General features: G+C 53.1%; 1 protein-coding gene across 1 annotated transcript in view; it reads left to right on the top strand.

Moving 5' to 3' along the window:
* Positions 1-218: 218 nt before the first annotated feature.
* Positions 219-17,306, top strand: part of CHMP4B (charged multivesicular body protein 4B) — a 44,471-nt gene continuing 27,383 nt past the window's right edge. Inside the window, exon 1 of the mRNA XM_077251959.1 lies at positions 219-537. Within this exon, the coding sequence (XP_077108074.1) occupies positions 354-537 (184 nt within the window). The 5' untranslated portion in view covers positions 219-353. The remainder of the gene's footprint in view (positions 538-17,306) is intronic.

The following is a 17,306-nucleotide window of genomic DNA, read 5'->3' on the forward strand; positions in this document are numbered from 1 at the left end:
GAAGTGGTTACAGCCTTACTAACCATCCTTGTCATATTGTGAGATGAATTTTGCAGCTAAAATAAAACCCGAAAAATGAACAACATAACAATAACAATGTGTCTGTCAGAAGTTTGTTTCCATTTTGGAGAGATTTAAGCAGATGTTCCCGAAAGTAAAATGGCTGCCGGGCAGTCGGAGGAACGCCCGCTTCCCGTGTGAGGGGAACCCGTGACTTGGTGACGTCAGGACGCTGGGGCTGACGGGACTAGTCCGGTTGTTGTCGTCGCAGGGAAAGAGGGTTCTGTGTGTCAGTGTGTGCTGCGAGCTCCAGGCCCGGCCGTGTACCAGAGTGACGTCCTCACCCCGGGGAGATGTCGGTGTTCGGGAAGCTGTTCGGCACCGGGGGGAAAGGTGGGAAAGGCCCCAGCCCCCAGGAGGCCATCCAGAAGCTGCGGGACACCGAGGAGATGCTGACCAAGAAGCAGGAGTTCCTGGAGAAGAAGATCGAGCAAGAGCTGACGACGGCGCGGAAACATGGCACCAAGAACAAGCGAGGTGAGGGCGGGGGGCAGCTTCGTCCTGGGGTGGGGGAGAGCTGCACCACTGCCACCGAGAGGGAGAGCTGCACCACTGCCACCGAGAGGGAGAGCTGCACCACTGCCACCGAGAGGGAGAGCTGCACCACTGCCACCGAGAGGGAGAGCTGCACCACTGCCAGAGAGAGGGAGAGCTGCACCACTGCCACCGAGAGGGAGAGCTGCACCACTGCCACCGAGAGGGAGAGCTGCACCACTGCCAGAGAGAGGGAGAGCTGCACCACTGCCAGAGAGAGGGAGAGCTGCACCACTGCCAGAGAGAGGGAGAGCTGCACCACTGCCACCGAGAGGGAGAGCTGCACCACTGCCACCGAGAGGGAGAGCTGCACCACTGCCACCGAGAGGGAGAGCTGCACCACTGCCACCGAGAGGGAGAGCTGCACCACTGCCACCGAGAGGGAGAGCTGCACCACTGCCACCGAGAGGGAGAGCTGCACCACTGCCAGAGAGAGGGAGAGCTGCACCACTGCCAGAGAGAGGGAGAGCTGCACCACTGCCACCGAGAGGGAGAGCTGCACCACTGCCACCGAGAGGGAGAGCTGCACCACTGCCACCGAGAGGGAGAGCTGCACCACTGCCACCGAGAGGGAGAGCTGCACCACTGCCACCGAGAGGGAGAGCTGCACCACTGCCACCGAGAGGGAGAGCTGCACCACTGCCACCGAGAGGGAGAGCTGCACCACTGCCACCGAGAGGGAGAGCTGCACCACTGCCAGAGAGAGGGAGAGCTGCACCACTGCCAGAGAGAGGGAGAGCTGCACCACTGCCAGAGAGAGGGAGAGCTGCACCACTGCCAGAGAGAGGGAGAGCTGCACCACTGCCACCGAGAGGGAGAGCTGCACCACTGCCACCGAGAGGGAGAGCTGCACCACTGCCACCGAGAGGGAGAGCTGCACCACTGCCAGAGAGAGGGAGAGCTGCACCACTGCCAGAGAGAGGGAGAGCTGCACCACTGCCACCGAGAGGGAGAGCTGCACCACTGCCACCGAGAGGGAGAGCTGCACCACTGCCACCGAGAGGGAGAGCTGCACCACTGCCACCGAGAGGGAGAGCTGCACCACTGCCACCGAGAGGGAGAGCTGCACCACTGCCACCGAGAGGGAGAGCTGCACCACTGCCAGAGAGAGGGAGAGCTGCACCACTGCCACCGAGAGGGAGAGCTGCACCACTGCCACCGAGAGGGAGAGCTGCACCACTGCCACCGAGAGGGAGAGCTGCACCACTGCCACCGAGAGGGAGAGCTGCACCACTGCCACCGAGAGGGAGAGCTGCACCACTGCCACCGAGAGGGAGAGCTGCACCACTGCCACCGAGAGGGAGAGCTGCACCACTGCCACCGAGAGGGAGAGCTGCACCACTGCCAGAGAGAGGGAGAGCTGCACCACTGCCAGAGAGAGGGAGAGCTGCACCACTGCCAGAGAGAGGGAGAGCTGCACCACTGCCAGAGAGAGGGAGAGCTGCACCACTGCCAGAGAGAGGGAGAGCTGCACCACTGCCAGAGAGAGGGAGAGCTGCACCACTGCCAGAGAGAGGGAGAGCTGCACCACTGCCAGAGAGAGGGAGAGCTGCACCACTGCCAGAGAGAGGGAGAGCTGCACCACTGCCAGAGAGAGGGAGAGCTGCACCACTGCCAGAGAGAGGGAGAGCTGCACCACTGCCAGAGAGAGGGAGAGCTGCACCACTGCCAGAGAGAGGGAGAGCTGCACTACTGCCACCGAGAGGGAGAGCTGCACCACTGTTACCGAGAGGGAGAGCTGCACCACTGTTACCGAGAGGGAGAGCTGCACCACTGTTACCGAGAGGGAGAGCTGCACCACTGCTAGAGAGGGAGAGCTGCACCACTGTTACCGATAGGGAGAGCTGCACCACTGCTAGAGAGAGGGAGAGCTGCACCACTGCTAGAGAGAGGGAGAGCTGCACCACTGTTACCGAGAGGGAGAGCTGCACCACTGTTACCGAGAGGGAGAGCTGCACCACTGTTACCGAGAGGGAGAGCTGCACCACTGCTAGAGAGAGGGAGAGCTGCACCACTGCTAGAGAGAGGGAGAGCTGCACCACTGCCACCGAGAGGGAGAGCTGCACCACTGCCACCGAGAGGGAGAGCTGCACCACTGCTAGAGAGAGGGAGAGCTGCACCACTGCTAGAGAGAGGGAGAGCTGCACTACTGCCGCCGAGAGGGAGAGCTGCACCACTGCCACCGAGAGGGAGAGCTGCACCACTGCCACCGAGAGGGAGAGCTGCACCACTGCCAGAGAGAGGGAGAGCTGCACCACTGCCAGAGAGAGGGAGAGCTGCACCACTGCCACCGAGAGGGAGAGCTGCACCACTGCCACCGAGAGGGAGAGCTGCACCACTGCCACCGAGAGGGAGAGCTGCACCACTGCCACCGAGAGGGAGAGCTGCACCACTGCCACCGAGAGGGAGAGCTGCACTACTGCCACCGAGAGGGAGAGCTGCACCACTGCCACCGAGAGGGAGAGCTGCACCACTGCCACCGAGAGGGAGAGCTGCACCACTGCCACCGAGAGGGAGAGCTGCACCACTGCCACCGAGAGGGAGAGCTGCACCACTGCCACCGAGAGGGAGAGCTGCACCACTGCCACCGAGAGGGAGAGCTGCACCACTGCCACCGAGAGGGAGAGCTGCACCACTGCCACCGAGAGGGAGAGCTGCACTACTGCCACCGAGAGGGAGAGCTGCACCACTGCCACCGAGAGGGAGAGCTGCACCACTGCCACCGAGAGGGAGAGCTGCACCACTGCCACCGAGAGGGAGAGCTGCACCACTGCCACCGAGAGGGAGAGCTGCACCACTGCCACCGAGAGGGAGAGCTGCACCACTGCCAGAGAGAGGGAGAGCTGCACCACTGCCAGAGAGAGGGAGAGCTGCACCACTGCCAGAGAGAGGGAGAGCTGCACCACTGCCAGAGAGAGGGAGAGCTGCACCACTGCCACCGAGAGGGAGAGCTGCACCACTGCCACCGAGAGGGAGAGCTGCACCACTGCCAGAGAGAGGGAGAGCTGCACCACTGCCAGAGAGAGGGAGAGCTGCACCACTGCCAGAGAGAGGGAGAGCTGCACCACTGCCACCGAGAGGGAGAGCTGCACCACTGCCACCGAGAGGGAGAGCTGCACCACTGCCACCGAGAGGGAGAGCTGCACCACTGCCACCGAGAGGGAGAGCTGCACCACTGCCAGAGAGAGGGAGAGCTGCACCACTGCCAGAGAGAGGGAGAGCTGCACCACTGCCACCGAGAGGGAGAGCTGCACCACTGCCACCGAGAGGGAGAGCTGCACCACTGCCACCGAGAGGGAGAGCTGCACCACTGCCACCGAGAGGGAGAGCTGCACCACTGCCACCGAGAGGGAGAGCTGCACTACTGCCACCGAGAGGGAGAGCTGCACCACTGCCACCGAGAGGGAGAGCTGCACCACTGCCACCGAGAGGGAGAGCTGCACCACTGCCAGAGAGAGGGAGAGCTGCACCACTGCCAGAGAGAGGGAGAGCTGCACCACTGCCAGAGAGAGGGAGAGCTGCACCACTGCCAGAGAGAGGGAGAGCTGCACCACTGCCAGAGAGAGGGAGAGCTGCACCACTGCCAGAGAGAGGGAGAGCTGCACCACTGCCAGAGAGAGGGAGAGCTGCACCACTGCCAGAGAGAGGGAGAGCTGCACCACTGCCAGAGAGAGGGAGAGCTGCACCACTGCCAGAGAGAGGGAGAGCTGCACCACTGCCACCGAGAGGGAGAGCTGCACTACTGCCACCGAGAGGGAGAGCTGCACCACTGTTACCGAGAGGGAGAGCTGCACCACTGTTACCGAGAGGGAGAGCTGCACCACTGTTACCGAGAGGGAGAGCTGCACCACTGCTAGAGAGGGAGAGCTGCACCACTGTTACCGATAGGGAGAGCTGCACCACTGCTAGAGAGAGGGAGAGCTGCACCACTGCTAGAGAGAGGGAGAGCTGCACCACTGTTACCGAGAGGGAGAGCTGCACCACTGTTACCGAGAGGGAGAGCTGCACCACTGTTACCGAGAGGGAGAGCTGCACCACTGCTAGAGAGAGGGAGAGCTGCACCACTGCTAGAGAGAGGGAGAGCTGCACCACTGCCACCGAGAGGGAGAGCTGCACCACTGCCACCGAGAGGGAGAGCTGCACCACTGCTAGAGAGAGGGAGAGCTGCACCACTGCTAGAGAGAGGGAGAGCTGCACTACTGCCGCCGAGAGGGAGAGCTGCACCACTGCCACCGAGAGGGAGAGCTGCACCACTGCCAGAGAGAGGGAGAGCTGCACCACTGCCAGAGAGAGGGAGAGCTGCACCACTGCCAGAGAGAGGGAGAGCTGCACCACTGCCACCGAGAGGGAGAGCTGCACCACTGCCACCGAGAGGGAGAGCTGCACCACTGCCACCGAGAGGGAGAGCTGCACCACTGCCACCGAGAGGGAGAGCTGCACTACTGCCACCGAGAGGGAGAGCTGCACCACTGCCACCGAGAGGGAGAGCTGCACCACTGCCACCGAGAGGGAGAGCTGCACCACTGCCACCGAGAGGGAGAGCTGCACCACTGCCACCGAGAGGGAGAGCTGCACCACTGCCACCGAGAGGGAGAGCTGCACCACTGCCACCGAGAGGGAGAGCTGCACCACTGCCACCGAGAGGGAGAGCTGCACCACTGCCACCGAGAGGGAGAGCTGCACTACTGCCACCGAGAGGGAGAGCTGCACTACTGCCACCGAGAGGGAGAGCTGCACCACTGTTACCGAGAGGGAGAGCTGCACCACTGTTACCGAGAGGGAGAGCTGCACCACTGTTACCGAGAGGGAGAGCTGCACCACTGTTACCGAGAGGGAGAGCTGCACCACTGTTACCGAGAGGGAGAGCTGCACCACTGCTAGAGAGAGGGAGAGCTGCACCACTGCTACCGAGAGGGAGAGCTGCACCACTGCCACCGAGAGGGAGAGCTGCACCACTGCCACCGAGAGGGAGAGCTGCACCACTGCCACTGCTAGAGAGAGGGAGAGCTGCACCACTGCTAGAGAGAGGGAGAGCTGCACCACTGCTAGAGAGAGGGAGAGCTGCACCACTGTTACCGAGAGGGAGAGCTGCACCACTGTTACCGAGAGGGAGAGCTGCACCACTGTTACCGAGAGGGAGAGCTGCACCACTGTTACCGAGAGGGAGAGCTGCACCACTGCTAGAGAGAGGGAGAGCTGCACCACTGCTACCGAGAGGGAGAGCTGCACCACTGCCACCGAGAGGGAGAGCTGCACCACTGCCACCGAGAGGGAGAGCTGCACCACTGCCACCGAGAGGGAGAGCTGCACCACTGCCACTGCTAGAGAGAGGGAGAGCTGCACCACTGCTAGAGAGAGGGAGAGCTGCACCACTGCTAGAGAGAGGGAGAGCTGCACCACTGCTAGAGAGAGGGAGAGCTGCACCACTGTTACCGAGAGGGAGAGCTGCACCACTGTTACCGAGAGGGAGAGCTGCACCACTGTTACCGAGAGGGAGAGCTGCACCACTGTTACCGAGAGGGAGAGCTGCACCACTGTTACCGAGAGGGAGAGCTGCACCACTGTTACCGAGAGGGAGAGCTGCACCACTGTTACCGAGAGGGAGAGCTGCACCACTGCCACCGAGAGGGAGAGCTGCACCACTGCCACCGAGAGGGAGAGCTGCACCACTGCCACCGAGAGGGAGAGCTGCACCACTGCCACCGAGAGGGAGAGCTGCACCACTGCCACCGAGAGGGAGAGCTGCACCACTGCCACCGAGAGGGAGAGCTGCACCACTGCTAGAGAGAGGGAGAGCTGCACCACTGTTACCGAGAGGGAGAGCTGCACCACTGTTACCGAGAGGGAGAGCTGCACCACTGCTAGAGAGAGGGAGAGCTGCACCACTGCTGGAGAGAGGGAGAGCTGCACCACTGCTAGAGAGAGGGAGAGCTGCACCACTGCTAGAGAGAGGGAGAGCTGCACCACTGTTACCGAGAGGGAGAGCTGCACCACTGTTACCGAGAGGGAGAGCTGCGCCGCTGCCAGCGAGAGGGAGAGCTGCGCCGCTGCCAGCGAGAGGGAGAGCTGCGCCGCTGCCAGCGAGAGGGAGAGCTGCGCCGCTGCCAGCGAGAGGGAGAGCTGCGCCGCTGCCAGCGAGAGGGAGAGCTGCGCCGCTGCCAGCGAGAGGGAGAGCTGCGCCGCTGCCAGCGAGAGGGAGAGCTGCGCCGCTGCCAGCGAGAGGGAGAGCTGCGCCGCTGCCAGCGAGAGGGAGAGCTGCGCCGCTGCCAGCGAGAGGGAGAGCTGCGCCGCTGCCAGCGAGAGGGAGAGCTGCGCCGCTGCCAGCGAGAGGGAGAGCTGCGCCGCTGCCAGCGAGAGGGAGAGCTGCGCCGCTGCCGTGACACATGCAGCTGCGGTACCGGACAGCTGATCAGCTGGAGCGATCCATGAACCCGGGTTCCCCCTGCAGCTTATTTGGTTAGTGCTGTAGCTGCCAAAAAAGCCGTGACCCGATCATCTCTAATCAGGAGTAGAACAGACATTTATAGGACTTTTCAGAAGTTTCCCAAACTCTAATGACAACATTTCCAGCACATCCTGCTTTGTACTACTGCACCCAATTCATTATATATTGTCGGAGTCGGGTGGTCTATTTTATAGCGACTCTCCGATTCCACAACCCCACAGCCCTGCTGGGAACAGGTCCCAGTACTCTTTAGTAAGGCCCGGGAGATGGGGGACACATAGTTTACTACTACAGCACTTGAAAGTAAAGAATTGTTCTAATTCCAGGCTACATGGCATGTGGCACATGGTGGATCTGGCAGGTGACGTCTCATTTAGACAGTTGTCACCCACCACTGTAAGGATTGGAAGCTGTCTGTCTGCTGGTGTCATGTGACCTCCACTGAGGAGGACATGAAAGTTGCTTGCTCAGCCGAAAATCTGCCTCTGAACTGCACAGCCCTTTCCAGTAAGGCCGGCGTCACACTCGGCGTAAGACAATACGGTCCGTATTTTACGGCCGAAATACGGTGAAATGTTCCCAAAATAGTGATCCGTAGGCAGGGTGTGTCAGCGTATTTTGCGCATGGCATCCTCCGTATGTAATCCGTATGGCATCCGTACTGCGAGATTTTCGCGCAGGCTTGCAAAACCGACATCTAATGGATTTATGTGCTCAAATGTTCATTAAAACATATATACAGTATGTATATATATATATGTCATTGAGACACATATATATATATATTCTGTATTTATATTTCATTCAGCGCGATATCTGTGAACAGCCGGTAATTCAATTGCCGGCTTTGCATTTCTCCTTCACAAACCCGACAGGATATGAGACATGGTTTACATACAGTAAACCATCTCATATCCCCTTTTTTTTTGCATATTCCACACTACTAATGTTAGTAGTGTGTATGTGCAAAATTTCAGCGCTGTAGCTGCTAAAATAAAGGGTTAAATCGCGGAAAAAATTGGCGTGGGCTCCCGCGCAATTTTCTCCGCCAGAATGGTAAAGCCAGTGACTGAGGGCAGATATTAATAGCCAGGAGAGGGTCCATGGTTATTGGCCCCCCCTGGCTAAAAACATCTGCCCCCAGCCACCCCAGAAAAGGCACATCTGGAAGATGCGCCTATTCTGGCACTTGGCCACTTTCTTCCCACTCCCTGTAGCGGTGGGATATGGGGTAATGAAGGGTTAATGCCACCTTGCTATTGGAAGGTGACATTAAGCCAGATTAATAATGGAGAGGCGTCAATTATGACACCTATCCATTATTAATCCAATTGTTGGAAAGGGTTAATAAACACACACACATGATTAAAAAGGATTTTAATGAAATAAACACAGCGGTTGTTGTAATAATTTATTGTTCTCGCAATCCATTTGCAGTCCCTCGCTTGGCAACATAATAAACGCACAAGATACATACCTTCTGATGTCCGATCACGTCCCACGAAGTAATCCATCTGAAGGGGTTAACTAATATTACAGGCACGAGCTGCAATAAACCACTCGCTCGTGCCTGTAATCCCCGGGTGCTGAAAGGAAAGCTGGATCTGTACTTACATTGAGTCGCGGTGATGCGCCCCTGCTGGATGTTCTCATGAACTGCAGCCTGGGAACTTTTTCCCACGCTCCAGGTCATATGAGGACATCCACCAGGGGGCGCCTCACCGCGACTGAAGGAAATGTAGGTCAATGACCTACATTTCATTCATTCGCCGGGGATTACAGGCACGGAGCACCGCTGCATTTGCAGGGCTCCTGCCTGTAATATTAGTTAACCCCTTCAGATGGATTACCTCGTGGGACGAGACGGTTCACCAGAAGGTATGTATCTTGTGCGTTTATTATTTTTCCAAGCGAGGGTCTGCAAATGGATTGCGAGAACAATAAATTATTACAACAACCGCTGTGTTTATTTCATTAAAATCCTTTTTAATCGTGTGTGTGTGTGTGTGTTTTTTAACCCTTTCCTACAATTGGATTAATAATGGATAGGTGTCATAATTGACGCCTCTCCATTATTAATCTGGCTTAATGTCACCTTCCAATAGCAAGGTGGCATTAACCCTTCATTACCCCATATCCCACCGCTACAGGGAGTGGGAAGAGAGTGGCCAAGTGCCAGAATAGGCGCATCTTCCAGATGTGCCTTTTCTGGGGTGGCTGGGGGCAGATGTTTGTAGCCACGGGGGGCCAATAACCATGGACCCTCTCCTGGCTATTAATATCTGCCCTCAGTCACTGGCTTTACCATTCTGGCGGAGAAAATTGCGCGGGAGCCCACGCCAATTTTTTCCGCCATTTAACCCTTTATTTTAGCAGCTACAGCGCCCAAATTTTGCACATACACACTACTAACAGTAGTGTGGAATATGCAAAAAAAATGGGGATATGAGATGGTTTACTGTATGTAAACCATGTCTCATATCATGTCGGGTTTGTGAAGGAGAAGGAAAAAGCCGGCAATTGAATTACCGACTTTTCACTAACACCGCTGCGTATTTCTCGCAAGTCACACTGCAGGTCCGTGTGGAATCCCTATTTTTCTCGCCCCCATAGACTTTCATTGGCGTATTATTTGCGCAATACGCTGACAAACGCAGCATGCTGCGATTTTGTACGGCCGTAGAAAGCCGTATAATACTGAACCGTAATATACGGCTAATAGGAGCAGCCCCATTGAGAAGCATTGTGCCGTATGTAATGCGAGTTTTACGTACGTAGTTTCTGCGCTCTTACGTCCGTAAAACTCGCCAGTGTGACGCCGGCCTAATACTTATGGCAATCTCGACCTCATGGACTCTTGCAGATCACACCTAAGATGCCCATTTGGGCCCTTGATGATGCCCCACGGGCCCGTTACTGATGTTACAGATCTGGATGTGCTTGGTGTTTTTGATATTTATGCCTACTAGGTAGGAATAGAGTTTGTTCTTCTGAAAACAGAAGAGCTGAAAGTAATTAGTCTTCTGGGTCTTCCAGATCAGAAAAGTCCGTCGGCCGAGCTTAATTAATTTACCACGGAAAAATCTGTGACTTGGAAGTTCTAAATTGAGGAAAGAAACTGACTAATGAAATAACAGGAGGTAGTAATCCGAGGCGTTTTCTACTGCTGTATGTAACCAGTGCATTTCTTTATTGGTCTGTGTAATCCACGGAGTTCAGTATAATGGCGTAGCCTGTGGAGGGCGCAGTTGCTGCACGTAGCCTGTGGAGGGCGCAGTTGCTGGTGTCAGCAGAAGATGAGATGCTGACGGGGTAAAAGCTCTCTGTCAACCTATCAGCACCTCCTCAGTGCGATCGTGGGTTGCTATGGCAGATATATCACAATTTGTATTAACTAGCTAATGAATGGTTAGTCAGGCTTTATCTTCTATCTCCTTTTTTTCATATATTTCACACAATGTGCACCCCATAAGACCTTAAAAGGCTTTGGGAACATTTTAACAACTTTAATATATATTTATTTTTTATTTCCCCTTTAAATGGGGCTGGTATGTTAACTCTGTTATAGGGGTAACTCTTGTCTGTAGAGCAGAGCTGGCTGGCTCTTCAGGGGCTTAGCAGCTCCTGTTTCCTCTCTACACCTAGTGATTACTATGCCCAAAGGGGAAGCACTGCTGGTACTTCCTAAGGCTACTTTCACACTAGCGTCGTGCACTGCACGTCGCTATGCGACGTACCGACGCTAGCTGTGAATGCGCCGCACAACGGGGGCAGCGGATGCAGTTTTCCAACGCATCCGCTGCCCCATTGTGAGGTGCTGGGAGGCGGGGCGGAGTTCCGGCCGCGCATGCGCGGTCAGAAATGCTGCAGACGACGCACCAAAAAACGTTACAAGCAACGGTTTTTGGTGGCGACGGTCAGACGCAACCGTCGCACAACGGTTGCGATGTGTGGCAATGCGTCGCTAATAAAAGTCTATGGAGAAAAAAACGCATCCTGCAAGCACTTTTGCAGGATGTGTTTTTTCTGCAAAGCGACGCATAGCGACGTGCAGTGCACGACGTTATTGTGAAAGAGGCCTAATCTGAATACACAGCCCTGGTTCTGTTTGTTTATGCAGCGACTGAAAAGGTAAACCTAGTAAGAAACCATTATATGTGGGGGTCTGGCTATGTCTGACAGTCATCTCATTGATCCCACAGCTACACAATCTCATGCAAGGTGCTCACCTGCATTGACGTTTCATTGTCAGGTCAGAGTAAAGTGCGGACTGCCCAGACATTTATAGTTAATGGACAGAAGAAGTGAAATGAAATCAGTAATTCAATATTTACCATGATTTTTAGATGCACTTCCTGTCTTTAAGGAACAGTTCTCCACAGGCTCCTGATCAGCAGGGGTACAATGACTGGTAACCCCTCTATACAAAGCTGATAATACAGGATCCTCCTTTTACAATAGGGATGTCCGAGCTGACCCTACTCCCTCCCTTTACAATGTCCTTTGCACACATGCACATGAGAAGCTTCAATACAAAAGATAAGGTCAGGGTTGTTCCACATGGCTAATACACGTGTTTTTTTTTTTAAGGCAGGAAGTTAGTGTAAGGGTTTGTGCCCACAATCTGGAATTAGCAGCGCCATCTATTGAACGCAGGTGAATCCGCATGTGTTCACTGAACCTTGCGGACTTACTACATTCAATACATTTCTGTTGCGGAGACTCGCAGGCACGTATAGTGGGCATGGGGTTTCTAGAAATCCCATCCACTATGCGGTCACATCTGGACGTTGAACAAGTAAACAGCGTCCACCCAACAGCAGTTCCTGATCGTGTGTGCGCACCTAAAAGATCCCCTGTTATTAGTATGAGATTGCAAGATTTCTATTTTTACTTCCAATTTTTTTTTTTTATTTAATGCATCTTTGATATGGAAAAATCAATTTCCAAAATTAAACTTTACACGCATACTTGACTTAAGCAATAGATCATTTTCTGGTGATGGCTTACCTGTTAAGGGGTTAAAAAGTTCAACACAAGTAATTAACAAGTCGTTCCTCGAAATTCAGCACAAAATGCCACATTTACCAACTACCGCAGTCTCGGAATTAGGGTACCGTCACACAGTGCCATTTTGATCGCTACGACGGCACGATCCGTGACGTCGCAGCGATCGTATGATTATCGCTCCAGCGTCGTAGACTGCGGTCACACGTTGCAATCACGGCGCTGGAGCGATGCCGAAGTCCCCGGGTAACCAGGGTAAACATCGGGTTACTAAGCGCAGGGCCGCGCTTAGTAACCCGATGTTTACCCTGGTTACCAGCGTAAACGTAAAAAAAACAAACAGTACATACTTACAATCCAGTGTCTGTCCCCTGGCGTTCTGCTTCTCTCCACTGTGTAAGCACCATAGCCGGAAAGCACAGCGGTGACGTCAGACGTCACCGCTGTGCTCGCTTTCTGGCTGGCTGGCGCTCACAGTGCAGAGAAGCTGAGACGCCGGAGGACAGACACCGGAATGTAAGTATGTACTGTTTGTTTGTTTTTACGTTTACGCTGGTAACCACGGTAAACATCGGGTTACTAAGCGCGGCCCTGCGCTTAGTTACCCGATGTTTACCCTGGTTACAAGCGAACACATCGCTGGATCGCTGTCACACACAACGATCCAGCGATGTCAGCGGGTGATCAAGCGACGAAAGAAAGTTCCATACGATCTGCTACGACGTACGATTCTCAGCAGGGTCCCTGATCGCTGCTGCGTGTCAGACACTGCGATATCGTAATGATATCGCTAGAACGTCACGAATCGTACCGTCGTAGCGATCAAAGTGTGACTGTGTGACAGTACCCTTAGACAACGCTCACACTATCAGTATTTGGTCAGTATTTTACATCAGTATTTCTAAGCCAAAACCAGGAGTGGTGATAAATACAGAAGTGGTGCATATGTTTCTATTATACTTTTCCTCTGATTGTTCCACTCCTGGTTTGGCTTACAGATACTGAGGTAAGATACATGTAGCTGACCTCTAACCTTTGACCCCTGGTGTAGGAAGGGAAGGCTGTGTTGGGTGTAAGGTAACCTTGGGACTGGCAGACAAGACATTGGTGTTTTTATTTCTTCCCGCAGCGTCCATAGTAATCCGCCTGTCCATTACCTACAGTGAGTAAGCCAGGTGTAAGAAGTGAACGGTCTATGTGCTGGGCGGGCCGTGTGTGGCCAGGGAGGGGGTGCACCGTTGCTAGGACAGTTGCTGGGTGTGTAGCGGCCGGTTAGGGTGCAGGGAAGAAGCTGTTTGTGAGAAATGGAGTAAGGCGGAAGCTGGTGAGACAGGTTCAGGCTAGCAGCATATTCAGCATTGATCCGGAAATGTGACGGATGTGTGGAGTAGTAGTATGCAATCCTTCTATTACTGGATTTGTGCACAGATTATTCTGACCACCCCCCTGGATCTCCAGTGAAAGCATAAACTGCCCCTTTCACACATCAGTTTTTTGCCGTCAGTCACAATCCGTTGGCTCAACGGATCCGTCGCAGATTGTGAAAAACTGATGCAACGGATTCGTTTTTTCGACGGATCCGACTAGCAGATCTGGCTAATTGGATCGGAGCATGCTCAGTTAAAAAAACGGAGTCTGCCGCCGCATTCCATCATTTGACGGATCCGGTGCCCATAGGCTTTCGTTCGAGCAAACGACGGATCACAAGAAACATTACTTTCTCCGTCTTCTCCGGCCACCAGACAAACAATTTTTGACAGATTCGGCAAACGACGGATCAAACATGAGGCCATCCGTCGCTAATACAAGTCTATGAGAAAAAAACGGATCCAGTGGCATCAGTCGCCGGATTCGTTTTTTTTCAAAATTCAACGGCTTGCTCCTGATGGCAAAAAACTGATGTGTGAAAGGGGCCTAATGGCGATTAATGCAAGTGATTAGCTAGGATAATGCCCAGCCTGAGCCCGAGTGCAGACCTTGGTCAGGGTACGTCCACCTGCTACACATCTGTCACGTAGCTGCACCTCTTGTGGAGGAAATCTGCAGCTGAACCTGTCACGTGAAAAAACGCTGTAGGCTCTGCATTAGAGCCGGCTGTCAGTCAGTGCCGAGGGTGCGGTTACAGCCGCTGCTCTCTACAGTTTTTTAATGTGCCAGGTTCCCTTTAATATTTGCAGCATGCTGAGGACCCTGTTGACTTACACATTACGCACATCTGTCAGAGGCTTGGTCAGATTCTGCCATTTTTGATGGGAATGTTAGCATCATGCTACAAAATGATGGTCCCCACTGTAAGGGTATGTGCACACAGTGCCTTTTTCAGGCGGGTTCGGTTGGAAATAGCACTTATGAAACATCAGGAATAATGAGCATAATATGCACACACAGTCAAAACGACTTGCTGTGCATGTTCTGTCTCTTGTTACTTTTTATCGCTCCAGTCTTCAAACGCTGCAAAGTGCCTAAAAGAAGAGACCTGACCATTCATTAGGTGGTTTCCACTGGACTGTTATGTATAGTGAGAAAAGAAGCCATCGGCAAGCATGCCGCAAAAACTACTAAGACTAGTGATCAGCGAGTATACTCGTTGCTCGGGTTTTCCCGAGCGCGCTTGGGTGGTCTCTGAGTATTTGGAACTGCTCGGAGATTTAGTTTTTGTTGATGCAGTTGCATGATTTACAGCTACTAGCGAGCCTGAATACATGTGGGGGTTGCCTGGTTGCTAGGGAATCCCCACATTTATTCAGCCTGTCTTGCAGCTGTAAATCATTCAGCTGCTGCGACGAAAACTAAATCTCCGAGCACTAACAAATACTCGGAGACCACCCGAGCAACGAGTATACTCGCTCATCACTAACTAAGACTCAAAAGAGGCGCTTCAGTTAGAACATCGCCAGCTTGTTCCTGATGAGTCTTCGGCTTCAGAAGCTATGCAGCGTCAGTGTGAACGTAACATTAGGCTATGTTCAAATAAATGTGCAAAGCTTTATGTAAAATGGCTTGTGCATTAGCACAAAGTCTAACCTTGGTCAGTGTGTTGTCAGTGCGCAGACTGCTGCGTACACTTCCCGCACACTTTTCTCAATGTAGCCCAAGTCAGTGGCGTCTACCAGGCGCTTCGGGGTCTGTTGTGCCAGACCTGGAACTCCTCAGACTGAGCAGATAAATTGAATTGGCACCTTCTGCAAGAAAAAAAAATAGTTGAATATTTCCCAAGCTTTTCTCCTTGCAAACAAGCTTTATCCACAAAAATCCCCAGGATCCTACTTTTATGCAGACCTTTAGGCAAAACAAAAAGAGAACCTTAGGTGACTAGCACCGTAGACTGTAATGTGTAAGTGAGGTACCTGACAGCACGAGTACAGAAAACACTGCGGCTTATGGCCTGATCGCTCCGGTAGGATTTTTACTGCAGATTCCACCATGTGTGAATGTTCCCCCAGGTATGTACTCCATTCTTCAAGAGAATCTGTCACCACATTTGACCTATGTAAACTATTAGAGTATGTTTCAACATGGCGTTTTCCGTGCGCTTTGGAGCCAGCTTTTGTACACTCGGTGATTCCACCTGTGTTCATTGAACCGTGCGGAATCACCGCATCCTATACATAGAACAGTGCTATTTATCTTGTGGAGACTGAGCGAGTCAAACCGACATGCTGCTGTCTATGAAGATGCCCCGCATGTGCGTATACGCGGGTCTGCCACCTGCGTCTTTGTACACATAGTGGATATGGGATTTCATAAACTCCCCTCCACTATGCTGTAACATATACATATTTGTCCTTGAACATACTTATTTAAACACTCCAAAATCACAGACTTATAACCAACCCTCGAAAATAACGGAAGGAAAAAGGAATGTACAAAATAATCATTACTTTTATTCAATATTCAAAAATTCCCAAAACATGATACAAAAATAACAAAATTATACAGGATGCCTCATGTCATGGAGACATGCATTCTCACTGCCCCCTAAAAGTTAATATTAGCCCAATACTAAATGATAAACGGCTTACTAAATATCACTATAACCTTTACTTTAATTGTTTTACAGCATAAACCAGAAAAATGCCTTGCTACTAATGTATAGAAAACCATTCATACAGTGCCTTACTGCGGAGTGGTATAATATAAATGTAAACATTGGCTACTGGATGCAACCCAGAGAGTGCCTTGGTGCATGTAAACAATAATGCAGGTGGTACCAAAAGTAAAACTGTGCATTTTGATTTAGTTTACGTTAGTGGGGAGTAAAACTGCTGTCTCCCACCCCAATACGGTACCTGCCCAGGTCTCAGAAATAATGCCCTATCAGGATGCAGCAAACCCACATAGTAAAGATGGCGGCAACATCAGTGCAAAATACTGGTGAGACAACCACTCACAACCTACTGATTCATGGAGGGGGTGATTACTTAGTATTAAAATAGCACACACAAGAAATAAAACATCATATATATTATTGGTGCATTTCTTTTTGAGACATGGGCAGCTGCCATCTCCTATCTCAGTAATTATTATTTTTATACATTTTATATAGCGCCATTTATTCCATGGCGCTTTACATGTCAAAAGGGGGCAAATATAGACAAATACAATAAACATGAGGAAAAAACAAGGCATACGGGTACATAAGGAGGGAGGACCCTGCCCGCGAGGCTCACAGTCTGCAGGGGATGGGTGAGGATACAGTAGGAGAGGGTAGAGCTGGTTGTGCGGCAGTTCAGTAGGTTGAGGGTCACTGCAGGCTGTAGGCTTGTCGGAAGAGGTGAGTATTCAGGTTCTTTTTGAAGGTTTCTATGGTAGGCGAGAGTCTGATGTGTTGTGGTAGAGCATTCCAGAGTATGGGGGAAGCACGGGAGAAGCCTTGGATGCGGTTGTGGGAGGAAGAGATGAGAGGGGAGTAGAGAAGGAGACCTTGAGAGGATCAGAGGTTGCGTATGGGTAAGTCCCGGGAGACCATGTCACAGATGTATGGAGGAGACATGGCTTTGTATGTCATAGTAAGGGTTTTGAACTGGAGTCTCTGGACGATAGGAAGCCAGTGAAGGGCTTGGCGTAGGGGAGAGGCTGGGGAGTAGCGGGGAGACAGGTAGATTAGTCGTGCAGCAGCGTGTAGGATGGATTGGAGTAGTGCCAGAGTGACAGAGGGGAGGCCAGAGAGTAGGAGGTTGCAGTAGTCCAGGTGGGAGATAAGGGCGTGAACTAGTGTTTTTGTGGTTTCGCGGTCAAGGAATGTGCGGATTCGGGAAAT

The sequence above is a fragment of the Ranitomeya variabilis genome, chromosome 4 (genome assembly GCF_051348905.1).
Source record: "Ranitomeya variabilis isolate aRanVar5 chromosome 4, aRanVar5.hap1, whole genome shotgun sequence".
NCBI classification, from domain to species: Eukaryota; Metazoa; Chordata; class Amphibia; order Anura; family Dendrobatidae; genus Ranitomeya; species Ranitomeya variabilis.